We start from the raw sequence: 14,206 nt of genomic DNA on the forward strand, positions 1-14,206 counted from the left end.
AAATCATCTACAAATAGAGATAATTTTACTTCTTTCTTTCCGATCTTTTTGCCTTCTTTTTCTTAATTTCCCTGGCAAGAATATCTGTTAAACTATTGAATAGAAGTAGCAAGAGCAGATATACTGGTTTCTGGTGTCAGGGGTAGAGCTTTCAGTATTTAACTACTAAGTGTTGTGTTAGATGAGGGTTTTTTTTTTTTATAGATGCCCTTTATTAGGTTGAGGAATTCCTCTTTTTTAAAAAATTTTTTAGTTGTAGATGGACACACAATATCTTTATTTATTTTTATGTGGTGCTGAGGATCATCCCCAGTGCCTCACACATGTGAGGCAAGTGCTCTACCACTGAGCTATAGCCCCAGCCCTGAGGAATTTCTCTTTATTCCTGTTTTGTTTTGTTTTTGTTGTTGTTGTTGTTGTTGTTGATACTTGAGCAACCACTGTGAGTAACAGTTTGATATTACTTGATAAAGTTGAACTTGGTCATACCCAATCAGCCAACAATTTTACTCATGGGTATATACTTTAAAGGAAATTCTAGGCTTTGTGCAGAACTATACTGAATGCTAATACCATGCTACTTCATGTTATCAATTGGGTTGGAAGCAATTTAAATGGCCAAGGCAAAATGGGCATATAAATTGTGATATATTCATATAACAGAAAACCACAAAATAAGTATTCTTAAACTTTAGCATGTAAAAAGTATTACTTAGAGTACCTATTAAAACACATTTTGCCCACGTGCAACCAGAAGAATGAGAAGTTTATACTCCATTTATGTATGATGTGTCAAAATGTGTTCTACTGTCACGTATAACTAATTAGAACAAATTTTTTAAAAAAACAGTTTGCTTACTTATGACCTCACTAAACAGATACTAAATTTATGTTGAAATGGAAACTTTTCATAATGCAAATTGTTGTTGGTCAGCATCCTATTATTGATATAATACCTGAGACAAATCAACTTAAAACGATGAAAGATTTATTTTGGCTGACATTTTTAGAGGTTTCAATCCATGGTCAATTGGCCTATTGTTTTGGGGCCTGCGGAATGGTAGTACATCATGGAAGGAATGTGTGACAAGGAGGTCTATTCACCTTACGTTGCCTAAAGAACAAGGAAAGAGAAAAAGAGGAAGCAGCCAGGTTCCCAATATTTCCTTTATGGGTATGTCTCCAGTGATCTGTTTCTTCCAACTAGGTCCCATCTCTTCATTTCATCACCTCTCAATAGTACTGTAGGCTGAAGACCAAGCCTTTTAACATATGGACCTTTGGGGGACATTTTCAGATTCAAACTATAGTATTCTATAAACTATACATATATGTTTTATATATTTAGGTATGTGTATGTATATGATATGCTTTATACTTAAAAAAATTATATTATTTTTAAGGCTTGCAGGTAATATGCAGACCCAAGATAAATTAAATGTCTTTTGTGTCTAACAGATTCAAATACAAATTTCAGCTCTATCACTTATCACGTGACTGTGGGTAAGCTATTCAAGTTATCATTTGCAAAACAGGATTCACAATAATTACCCTGTTATGTTTGTTGTATCTGGAGCCTGTTTCTCAATAACTACTGGTTATTGAAAAGCAAACAAAAATCTAAGGAATAAGACTGAGAAACTTTGGTGATAAAAATTACAGAGAAGACAAGATAGTAGGGAGAGAGCTGATAGATTTAACAGACAATCATTGATGACTTCTGAAAGTATAGTTTAAGGAGATAGTAAATATGGACAACACAGTGCAGATTTTTTATAGAAACAAAAACATGATGATACAACAAAGCATAGTGTCCATTTTTGGAGATTTTTTAGTAATAAAATTAGAGAAAAGTGGAATAAATTGTGTGCATATGGCATACTTAAGGAAAACAGTCTGCCAAAGACTTACGCATCTCTGAAGGTAAAATGAATTTGAACCCAGTATACATTCTGATGTGCCTATAGGAAAAGCTATTGCTATTCTTAGGATGAGTGTTCACCAAATATCCATATGTTAATAGCTTAATCCCCAGTTTATGACAGTATTGAGAGATGGTAGAACCTTTAAGAGGTGGGGCCTAGTGGGAGGTTTCAGGTCTTTGGGGTGTGCCTTTAAAGGGGAGTGTGGAGTTGGGGTCTCTTTCCCCTCCTTTTTCTCTCTTTTTGTATCCTGGCAGTGAGGTGAACAGGCTTTTTTTTTTTTTTTTTTTTTTTACCATGTGCTCCCACCATGATGCTCCCCAGGCCCAAAAACAATGGGGTCAACCAACCATGGAATGAAACCTCCAAAACTGTGAGCCAAAATAAACCTTTCCTCTTTTTAAGTTGGTTATCTCAAGTATTTTGTTATAGTATTAGAAAACTCACCAACACAATGGTAATGTTATAGTTGAAATTGTCAGGCTTAGTTTATTCTTTGTGTTAATGTCATCTATATTTTTCAACCCTTTTATTATCAGTGCTTACTTTCCCTACCTTCCTATTCATACTTTTTTTGGAAATGAGGATTGAACCTCAAATGAGGGGTGCTTAACCACTGAGCTGCATCCCCATCCCTCACCCTTTTTAAAATTTGAGACAGGGTCTCACTCAGCTGCACAGGGCCTTGCTACATTGCTGAGGCTAGCTTTGAACTTGAGATCCTACTGCATCAGCCTCCCTAGTTGCTGGGATTATAGGTGTGTGTCACCATTCCTGGTTCCTCCTATTCATTCTTTTTTAAAATATTTTTTTAGTTGTTGATGGCCCTTTATTTTATTTATTAATTTATATGCAGTGCTGAGAATTGAACCCAGTGCCTCACACTTGCTAGGCAAGTGCTCTACCACTGAGCACAACACCAGCAGCAGCCCGCCCCCCCTCCCCGTTTATTCTTTTTTTATTTTTTTCTTAGTTGTAGTGGGATACAATACCTTTCTTTCTTTCTTTCCTTCCTTCCTTCCATTCTTCCTTCCTTCCTTCCTTCCTTCCTTCCTTTCTTTCTTTCTTTCTTTCTTTCATGGTACTGAGATTCTAACTCAGCGCCTTGCACAAGCTAGGCGAGTGCTCTACTGCTGAGCCACAACCCCAGCCCCATCCCCCATTCATTCTTAATGTATGAATAACTGCAATTATTTTCAGAGTATGGATCCAATGAATACAGTGTTTGTGTAGAGGCTACTTGGCATTATAGAGAGGAAGGTTCTTTTCTATGGGCCTAAGCTGCACTTTTAATCTTAGCCTGTTGTTTAAAGATGTACCCTGTCAGATAAATGTAGAACCAAGAAAGAGATCACAGATTAATTGGGGCCAGATAACAGTGACTTGGAAATATCATTCAGAGAAAATTGTTACTAATGGTAAATAACACAGATATATCTTGTAGAAAAGACAATATATTTTTTTCATTTCATTCTAACATTGTTTACAAAGAGCTTTACTTATTAAAGTCTCAAAAGAAAATAAATCTAAGTGATGTTTGAGGTTTTGCTTTTGAAGAATATTATCTATGATTCACACAGTTTAAGAATTGACCTTGCCACTAAATATTTGTCACTCTATGAAAATGTTTGCATATTCTTTTCCTCATGTTATTTTGTTTAAATTGAATAAAATATCAGAAAATATCCTCAGGAATAGACCAGATGCTATTATATGATTTTTATGATTTTGAATTCCTTTGATCCTGAGTCATCATTCAGTGGTTGAATAAAGCAGGTAATTACTTGAAAATTGTCTTTTACATTCCAGAGTTATAATATCATTGTGGTTTCTTTGTCTAAAATAGGCACATTTAAATCCAGCTGGGCTTTTCTTAAAGATGAGAATCCTCTTGAAAGGCGAAACACCTAATGAAGAACTCCTTGAAGGTATCATCTCTGTGTATAAAGAGTACACAATTTTGAAATATCACCAATTTGTTGAAGACAAGATCTTTTGTAGTATACTAACAATAGATATAATTTGGTGGTGGCTGAGAAAGAAACTGATCACATAGGAAAGAGATTACCAACCTGGAAGAATCAGAATAAAGAATAGGTGCAAATTTAAAAGGTGGTTTAAAAAAAAAAGCTGAATAAAAGCAATCAGTTTTCTTTTAGTCCAGCAGAGAATTATAGCTGCCCAAACCTTCTGAAGTTGTCTACCACCACAAAAAAAAAAAAAATATATTACCTTTTTCTTCAGGGCCAGGGACTGAACCAAGGGCCTTTCACGTGCTAGGCAAGTGCTCTGTCACTGAGCTGAATCCTCAGCCCCAAGAATAATTTCACTTTAAGGTCTGCTTCTCATATACCTAAGGAAAAAAAAATCCAAAACAAAGCAAGGTAAAGTGAAATTATTCTTTTCCTTGATTGTTTTTACTTAATTCAATTTGGAGACTGTTAGAGTGACAAAGTTTGATTAGAAATTAGGAGGGCTGAGGTTGTGGCTCAGCAGTAGAACACTTATCTCACACATGCGAGGCCCTGGGTTCGATCCTCAGCACCACATAAGAATAAATAAATAAAATAGAGGTATTGTGTTCAACTACAACTAGAAGATAAATATTTTTTAAAAATTAGGAGACTTCCCTGAATCCAAGTTTTTAATATTTTAAAATAATAAAATTAATTTTTATTTTTATATATTGAGATAATTATGAAATTTGCATTTTATAGTATTTTTGTGCTAGGTGTTACACCCAGTGAGGACTGAACCCAGGGCGTGGCACACCCTAGTGCTCTATCACATCCCCAGCCCTAGTCGCTTCATTTCTTTACTAGTAAAAGTTCTGTACTCTTACAATGGTTAACATAATTACTGTCATTAGAATTTCACTTTTTTTTTTTTAAATTCAGAACTGGGGATTGAACCCAAATGTGCACTATCACTGAGCTATATCCCCAGCCCTTTTATTTTTCATGTGAGATAAGATCTTGCTCAATTGCCCAGGCTGGTCTTGAATTTATAATCCTCTTTCCTCTGCTTTGCAAGCCTCTGGGATTATAGTCTTGTGCTACCATGCCAGGCTACTGATATTTTTTATAGCAAAAAAAGTGAAAATTTAAAAATATACAATTTTTTTATTATGAAAGTATATCACATGCTCATCAAAGTAGATTTTGGAAGATATTAAAATTTCCATAGTTCTACCATCTAGAATATAAGCTTTCTAAGAACAGTGATTTTTGTGTGTTGTTTTCTGGGTTTACAGCAGCAAGACAGTGAGTGCCTGGCACAGAGAATACACATTGAATCTAAACACAGTCACTTAGCATTTTCAGTTTTTTTTTCTTGTGTGTTTTACAGAATTATAATCATATAGTACATATAACCTTGTTTTCCAATTTTTCACATACTAGTCTTAGAAACATTTTTCAATTAGTGCATATTCAGTTTCCCATGTTATCTTATATTCAGCAATATTAATGGTTGCATAATAGTTTAAGGCTATCGTATAGTGCATATTTGGGTTATTTTTCCTTTCTATTGTTATGATATACACTGATTTGGGGGCTGGGGTTGTGGCTCAGCAGTAGAGCACTCACCTTGCATGTGCAAGACCCTGAGTTCGATCCTCAGCACCACATAAAAATAAATAAGTAAAATAAGGTATTATGTCCAACTACAACTAAAAAATAAATATTAAAAAATAATAATATATACTGATTTTAACATTTTTGTTCAAAAACCTTTTCCCATATTTATTTCAGATGACTTTTCAGTAGTGCAATTTCTGAAGTAATGAGAATAACAGTAATAGTAACTGCCATTTATTGAGTGTAATGTTTATTAAGTGCTAGGTACATATAATTTCCATACATTGTCTTATGTAGTCTTCTCAAAAAACTAAAAGATTGGTAATATATTCTCCATTTCACAGGTGACAAATCTAAGGTGCAAAAAGTTGAGTACTTTGCTTATGGTCATACAGATGGCAAGTGATATCAAATTTAGGTTCACCTGATTTCAGATTGTAAGGTCTTAATTTTAATGTTTTTAGCATGTAGTATTGCCAAATTACTTTTCAAAAGGATGGTACCAGGTTCCTTTGCCTATGACACTACCTTCTTTCTAGCTTTGGATATTAGTACTTAAAAAAGATTTTTATAAATTGCTAGGCAAAATATGGTATATAGCAAACATTTAGTATGTAAATTTTGACTAGAGGAAAGGTGATGAAAACAGCTGTTTTCTTAAAAAAATGAAACTGATATGATGATTGTATTTTTTTCTCTTTGTTAGCTGTCATGGAAATACTACATTTTGATATGCCTTTAGACTTCTGTCTGAATATTGTTAAACTGCTGATGGATCATGAAAGGTACAGAAGAATTGATTTTCCTTTTTCTAAAGTTTAACATTTTCTGTGGTTTTCATTAACATATACTGAATATATACAGGCATACGCTCATATTTTGAGAGCACAATATTTATCATTGTGGTGAACAGTTTAGAAGATGGTACTACTTCTTTATTCAATAATAAAGTTAATTTTAAAGTGTCATATTAATATTTTAATATAAAATAAAAAGAATAAAATGCAGGCCAGTCCTGTAGAACAGGAAGGATGGATGGATACATATTTACAAGTTATATGCTTCTCTGTGTTTATCTTCATGGGATCATTAATGTCAAAAGGGACCTTGTAGTTTGTATAGACATTTTAGTGATTCTCAAACTTTAATGTCTTAAAATCACTGTGGAATAAGCACTTGAAAAGATGCTCAACATCATTAGCCATCAGGTAAATGCAAATCAACCACAATGAGAAGACATTTCACATCTACTAGGTTAGCTATAATAGAAAAGATAATGGCAGCCAGGCATGGTAGCACCTGCCTGTAATTCCAGTGGCTCAGGAGGCTGAGACAGGAGGATTACAAGTTCAAAGCCAGCCTCAGCAACTTAGCAAGGCCCTAAGCAATTTAGCAAGACACTGTCTCAAAAAAATAAAATAAAATAAAAAGGTTTGGGGATGTATCTCAGTGGTTAAGCACTCCTGGGTTCAATTCCCCATCCAAAAAAATAAGAATAAATATAATGGCAAACATTGACAAGAATGTGGAGAATTGTAATCCTCGTATACTGTTGGTGAGAATGTAAGATGGTGCAACTTCTTTGAAAAACTGTGTTATTTATTCAATAAGTTAAACAGAGTTATCATATGACCCTGTATATCAGTCAGCTTTTTGTCATTATAATAAAATATCTGTGGCATGCTACTTATGAAGAAACTGTGTAGCACATAGTTTGAAAGTTCAAGGTCATGCAACTGGCATTGCTTCAGTTCTAGTGATGGCCTTCTTGACTTTATCATATCATGGGTGATGGCAACAGTGGGAGTGTGTGTGGGAGCAAGTGGTCACATTTTAATACTGGAAGCCAAAGACAAACTAAGCTTCTGGCTCGGGATTTTATAACAATTCACTGTTGTGAGAACTTACTCCAGAACGCCAGTATTCCTTTAAGAGGACAGCAACCCCAATCACCTAAGGATCTCTCACTAGGACCTACCACTTAAAGGTTCTGCACCATACCAACACTGCCACTCTTGGAACTGAGCCTCCAACACATGAACCTTTGGGGAGCAAAGCACATCCAAACTATAGTATCTAGAAATTCCACTCCTAAGTTTATAACCAAGAAAATTCTAAGCATAGATCCACAAAAATATTGTATACCAGTGTTCACAGCAGCTTTATTTATAATAGGCAAATGTGGAAACAATGCACATATCTATCAACTGATTAATGGATAAATAAAATGTGGTATACCCATACTATAAAGCATGTTAAGTGAAAAACCAGTACTCACAAAAAATGCATATTGTAAGATTTATTTTATATGATATGTACCAAATAGCCAGATTTACAGGCAGAAAAAAGAAGAGTGATTATCCAGGGCTGTAGATGATGAAAGTGTTATAAAATTGATTAATACTTGCATAACTCTGAGAGTATACTAAAAACCATTGAATTGTGTACTTTAAATGGATAAAGTCTATGGTATCTGAATTATACCTCAATAAAGCTGCAACAAAAAGATAATCAGGGCCATGCATGGTGGCACATGCCTATAATCCCAGTGACTCAGAAGACTGAGGCAGGAGGGTCACAAGTTTGAAGCTAGCCTTAGCAACATAGTGAGGACCTATGTCACTTAGCAAGACCCAATCTCAAGATAAGAAATAAATAAAAAGGGCTGGGGATGTTGCTTAGTAGTAAAACATCCCAGGATTACTGCATGGCAACATCTAAATCTTTAATTTGTCAGCTCTTCCTCAGTTCATTTTAACATTGTTCATGATGTAGTTACTTCCTGAGTAAATGTGGTAACTGAACTGAACACAATATTCAGATGTGGTCCAAGCAATAACATATACTTTTCATGTTCTAAATGTTCTAAACTTGTACTGTCCAGTATGGTAGCAAACAGACACATGTAGCTATTTATTTATTTATTTATTTATTTTTTCATTCAAGAAAATTTTTTTTTTTACATGTAGCTATTTAAATAAAATTTAAAGTTTGGTCCCTTAAACACAAGAGCCACGTATCAAGTCTCACTTATAGCTATGGTAACCTTATTGGACAGCACAGGTAGACAACATTTCCATTTAACAGGGATTTCTATTGGACAGCACTATTCTAGATCCAATATTTCTTTTAATGTTGACAAAATTTAAATTGGCTCTTTTCTGGGGCTGTGGGTGTAGCTCAGAGGTAGAGTGTGTGCTTAGCATGCATGAAATCCTGGATTCAATCCCCAGTACCAAAAATAGAAAAGAAAAGGAAAATTGGATCTTTTCTGGCAGCCACATCATGTGGTTATTTTACTAGACTTACAAAACTATATTTTTATAACACCAGTTGCTCTTAATGCCTGAATTCCACATCTTTTACTTTTATGGTTGAGTAAGTACCCAGTAGTCATTTTTTTTTTTTTTTTTTTTGTGGTGCTGGTGATTGAACGCAGGGCCTTGTGCATGCAAGGCAAGCACTCTACCAGCTGAGGTAGATCCCCAGCCCCCACTTACTAAATATCAGTCTGATTGTTACAGCCTGTTTTTTAGATGTTCTGATTTTTGTGAATTTCAATTATCATGCAGTATATTAACAATTCCTTCTCGTTTGTGTCATCTTCAGGTTTGATAGTCATGCCACCTGTCTTCATCTACCTCAGGGATCTACAAACTTCTTAAATGACAAGATAGAATATGTTTTAGGTTTGTGGAGTACATAGTTTCTGTCACAGCTAGTCAACTTTGCCATTGCTTTTACAGTAGCCATATATGAAACAAGTGAAACATGTGACTATGTTCCAAAAACACTTTTTGTTTTGAGAGGAGGTCTTGCTCTATTACCCAGGCTGGTCTTGACTCCCTAGAATCAAGTAATCCTCCCACCTTAGCTTCCTGAATAGCTTTGACTATAAGCATATGCCACCATATCTGGATCCACCAGTGAAACTTTATAAAACTAAACAGCTGGACTACAGGTCATAGTTGCTGACTCCTAATCTAACTTGATAAATGGGGTAAAACTGAGGCCAGAACCCTCATGGCAGCACAGACTAATTTTCAGGTTAACTTCAACCCATTAATTGATGTTTTTTGGGGGGAACAATCATTGAACCTAATATAAATCCACCTAATTATTTAGCCAGATAGTCTAATTTCCTCTATCCTGTTCATAAAAAAGAAATTCACTTAATTTTAGTTTTTTAAAGTTTGGGTTGTTTTAAAGTTTTGTTCTTTTTCTTTCCAAAAAAATAATTGGAAGTGTTCTGTGTTCTAGTATAATAAAGCTTTTAAAATTTAAATAAAAATTTGGAACCCTGAAAAGAGGAAACAAACATGCCAATCACAATGACTAATAAAGTTTCCATGGATGAACATTAAATTTAACATAAAAGTCAGGTTTTCTGGCTTCTCTTGAATAACATTGAAAAATCTGGAAATAGTAAGCAAAAATCATTTGTAGTTAAGTAGCAGTTGCCACCTTTAGACATTGGATGTATTCTCCAGTTTGCAGTAGTCCATACAATTTTCTCTCATATTCTATGTGTCAAGTTGCCCATTTTTTATCATTTCTGTATGTTGTTATTATTTTTATAGCAGATATAAGAGGGAAATAAGATATCATGACACCCACATCTCTAAAGTGGAAGAATGGAAGCTAGACTTGTAAAGGTATTTCTCAAGAAAATGGAAAAGAACAGATTTCTTTGTGATAGAAGTAGAAGAAAATTCTTGTATGTTTAATATACAAACAAATTGTGTCAATGATTACAACTTTTTTTGGGGGGGTACTAAGGTTTGTACTCAGGGGCACTGGACCACTGAGCCACATCCCCAGCCCTATTTTGTATTTTATTTAGAGATAGGGTCTCACTGAGTTGCTTAGCACCTCACTGTTTCTAAGGCTGGCTTTGAACTCGAGATCCTCCTGCCTCAGCCTCCTGAGCTGCTGGGATTATAGGTATGTGCCCCTGTGCCTGGCATGACTACAACTTAAAAACACTTTATGCAATAAAATATAATAGAAACTATGACCAGTGCCAGACAAGGTATGTAATGAAAAACTGAATTCAAGAAAAGGAGCAAAATTTCTACTGAGTTTACTTTGGAAAGTGGAAAAAAAAGCAATCCTATTGTAAAATGCAGCTATATTGAGGGAAAAGATTGTCAGGCATTAGGTTTACTGATACACATTTACAAAAGAGCATCTATTGAGTGAGATAACAACACGTGTATTCTTAAGTTTCAAGTGGAAAGCTAAACAGAAATGCTGTTAGTTGGCACATTGAAATATGGCTAAGAATTTATCAGACAGGTTGCTTGAAGATTATAATTTTTTGTGGTATTTTCTGTTGCACAGACATAATAAATAACACTGTCCTGTAAGGCATATTTGTTTCTGGTGTCAATGAGAACTTTTATATGATAGAACTTTTGAACATAGTGCCTGAGTCTTAAGTTTAATGTAGATTGGTCAAAATAATTTAAGTATAATTACAGAAAGTATTTCTGCAATGGTTAGCATTAAAATAAAGCTTGTTTTAAAACTTAAATCCAAGGTGGCAGTATTTTTAAGGCAATAAAACTTGGGGCATATTGATGTATAATTCACCAGGTAACACTTTGTCCTAAAAAGCTAAACATAAAACTTGTAGATTACAGTAATTATACATGTGCACTGAATAATTATTCTGTGGTTGCAACAGAGATCATGCCTCCTTAAAATTATTGGATGCTCAATGCAATAGTTGCTACTGTTTCTTGTAGGTTAGAGGGGCTTAGTTGGATGTGGTGTGTCACAGGTTGGGTTGCCCTGGAAGCAGATTTTGAGATTGAGGTTTGTTTAAGTGGTTTATTAAGGTGTGTTCTCAGAACCAACATCTGTGAGGGAAAGGAAAAGAGTAAATAAAGGGAGGAGTTGGGTTGAACTACTGTGACAAGGCCTACCTTTACTCACGAGGAGCTCTGAAGCTGGGATGGTCCCTCAGGATTGTCCTCAGTTTAAAGTGAGAGGATTGAGCCTTATAGCCCTGTTTTGGTTATCATTGGATGTTGGCCATCCAATGGGTATGGTAGCTCTTTTCAACCTCGCAAGTTACCAAAGAACAATGGAGAAAAAATACTTTAGTCTTGAAAGGGAGATCTGGATAATGTAACACAGCATTTATGACAGGTGCTGAAGAGATATTTTTTTGAACTGCTGAGCAAATTCAGCTTGTTTGTCATCCAAGGAAAAATCCTTGCCTCACCTCAATGATTTGACCTTTTCAGTGAATATGACAACCTATATAAACATTCTGAATCTCTTTCTGCAGAAGTGCCCCTAAGTAATAACACAGATGTAAAATTTAATTCACATGTTCTTAATGAAAGTCACTCTTTGGGAAACTCATTTGGTAAGGAGTAATCTGGCTCAGTTTTCTGTGCTGAAATTGCTTTCCAGAGATGGAAATGATTACCTGAACTCCATGCTCACAATCATAGGCTTTAAAGATTGAATTCTAAAAGTTTTCTGATTTCCAACATTAAGATAATGAAAACATCATTTTGTCTTTCTCAATTAATATTACTAATATGAATAATAAGCTACAAATTGAATGAATTGGATTTCAGTGTAGTATGGTACTGAATCCTAATTAGACAACTTTGGAATATTAGATGTAGTAGACATTTGTTATTTTTAGCCCTCTGTCATTCATTCATTCTGTCTTCCTCTTGATAACAGTACCTACATTTCACTTCATGTATCTGCTTCTCTCTATAAGCCTGTGTGGACATTGACTTATTGGTGTAGAAGAGGGGTTTTGGGTTTCTATTTCAAAATGGAATCATTGATTTCAAAGGGAAACTTTAATAAAATTAAGTATTCATATTTTTAGACTTTAAATTTAAAATATAGCTTATATTTTTCTTGCCTGTTTCTACTATATTAACATGCTTCACTGTCATTCAGTTAATAACAAAGTTTGAGGGCTAGGGATATGGCTCAGTGGTAGAGTGTTTTCCCAGCATGCATGTGAGGTCCTGGGTTCTATCCCCGACCCTGGGGGGAAAAAAACCCCTCATATCTGAAAGGTGATTTTTCTTCCAGTCTTCTTTGCTCATTTTTTTTTTTTTTTGCACATTTAACATCTGTAGGTGGTATGGCAGTAGCATAATGGACAATGCTTTTAGTAATAATTTTATAGCAAAAACATCAGTATAATTTATATAGAGAAGTTGTTTTTAGCAACAAAAGCTAAATGCAAGAACAGTGACTGTTAGAAAGTGAATGCATTTCTGCAATTGACTAAGCTAATGTAGTTTTCTGATTGATTCACTTTGATGCAGAAATAAAATTTTTGAATACATAGATATTATATGTATTGGTATTGTATATATTGAATACATAAAATTTTGAATACCTAAAATGGATGAAAATACCATTATCTTTTAGGTGATCTTTTTAAAAAATTTCAACTTTTATAATCAAGCATCACTTTTTTTCATTTCATTTTTATACTGGGGAATTGAACCCAGGGGTGCCTCACCACTGAACTACATCCCCAATCCTTTTAATTAATTATTTTGTTGTTGTTTTGAGACAGTCTCACTAAATTGCTGAGGATCTCACTGAGTTGCCTAGGCTGGCCTCAAATTTTTGTGATCTTCCTGCCTCAGCCTCCAGAATTATTGGAACTACAGGCATGTGGAACTGCTCCTAGTTCAAGTTTCACCTTTTATAGAGTAGACAATTTCAGGTTATATGCTTATGAGGTCCTCATAGTATATGGTATTATTTAAGGGAAGAGCATATCCTTTAGATTCTAGAAAATTGGGGTGGATGTTTTGATATTCTGTTATTGTGAGTCATTTTTTTTCTGAAATTGGTTGATTATATCTGTTTACTCTTTTTTAAAAATATTTTTTAGTTCCAGATGGGACACAACATGTTTATTTTATTTATTTATTTTTATGAGATGCTGAGGATTAAACCCAGTGCCTCACATACGAGGCAAGCACTCTACCACTGAGCTACAACCCCAGCCCTCTATTTACTCTTTAACTTTTTCATTTATGTAAACTTGTAAAAGATAAAACAAATTTGTCTTGCCCTTTTTCTCAGAGAATCCTTGCTGGTTTGTGTTTAGTGCTTTTCAAACTGCTGTTTATATGATTAGCTGAATATCTTGTTAAGATGCAGATTTTAATTCAGTAGGTCAGGGAAGCGGGTGTGATCTCCATTTCTAACATGTTCCCAGGTTATGCTAAAACTATTGCTCTGTGGCCCCTACTTTTAGCAAGGCTTGGGAATGTACTGCCTGTTTAAAAAATCAGAATGTTTTCTGTCTCCAGTCTTCATTACCCACCCCCATTTATTTGTCTCCTTTACAAATTCTTTTAGTCCCTTATAATGCAAATGTTTTTGATCCTGGGCCTGAATTCTACTATAGCAACTAAGTTACTGTTATTTTCTCCTTACCTTGGGCTTTAATTCTCTTAAAACATTATATCTTTTTTTTTAAATTCTACAAAGTTACCATGACTGTAATGAAAATGTTTTTAAAAGATCACATCAGAACTTATTATCCAAACAGATAACCTGTTTTTAGCTTTTTTTCTTTCCTTTGACTCCTATCTGTATGGGGACATAAATTTTCCTGTTCTAATCTTAGTATAGATCTTTATGTTCTTATTGGTGAAAGGGCTAGGGCCCTTCCTTTAATTAGTGATTGGATAGGGT

The 14,206-nt window shown here is 34.5% G+C and overlaps 1 protein-coding gene across 1 annotated transcript in view; it reads left to right on the forward strand.

Moving 5' to 3' along the window:
• TEX11 (testis expressed 11) overlaps positions 1–14,206 on the forward strand; it is a gene marked incomplete at both ends in the record, with an annotated part of 301,635 nt that overhangs the window by 133,803 nt on the left and 153,626 nt on the right. Inside the window, 2 exons of the mRNA XM_081278131.1 lie at positions 3,769–3,850; positions 6,207–6,285. Of these exons, the coding sequence (XP_081134257.1) occupies positions 3,769–3,850; positions 6,207–6,285 (161 nt within the window). The remainder of the gene's footprint in view (positions 1–3,768; positions 3,851–6,206; positions 6,286–14,206) is intronic.

Source organism: Spermophilus citellus, assembly GCF_964194105.1.
Source record: "Spermophilus citellus genome assembly, chromosome: X".
NCBI lineage: Eukaryota > Metazoa > Chordata > Mammalia > Rodentia > Sciuridae > Spermophilus > Spermophilus citellus.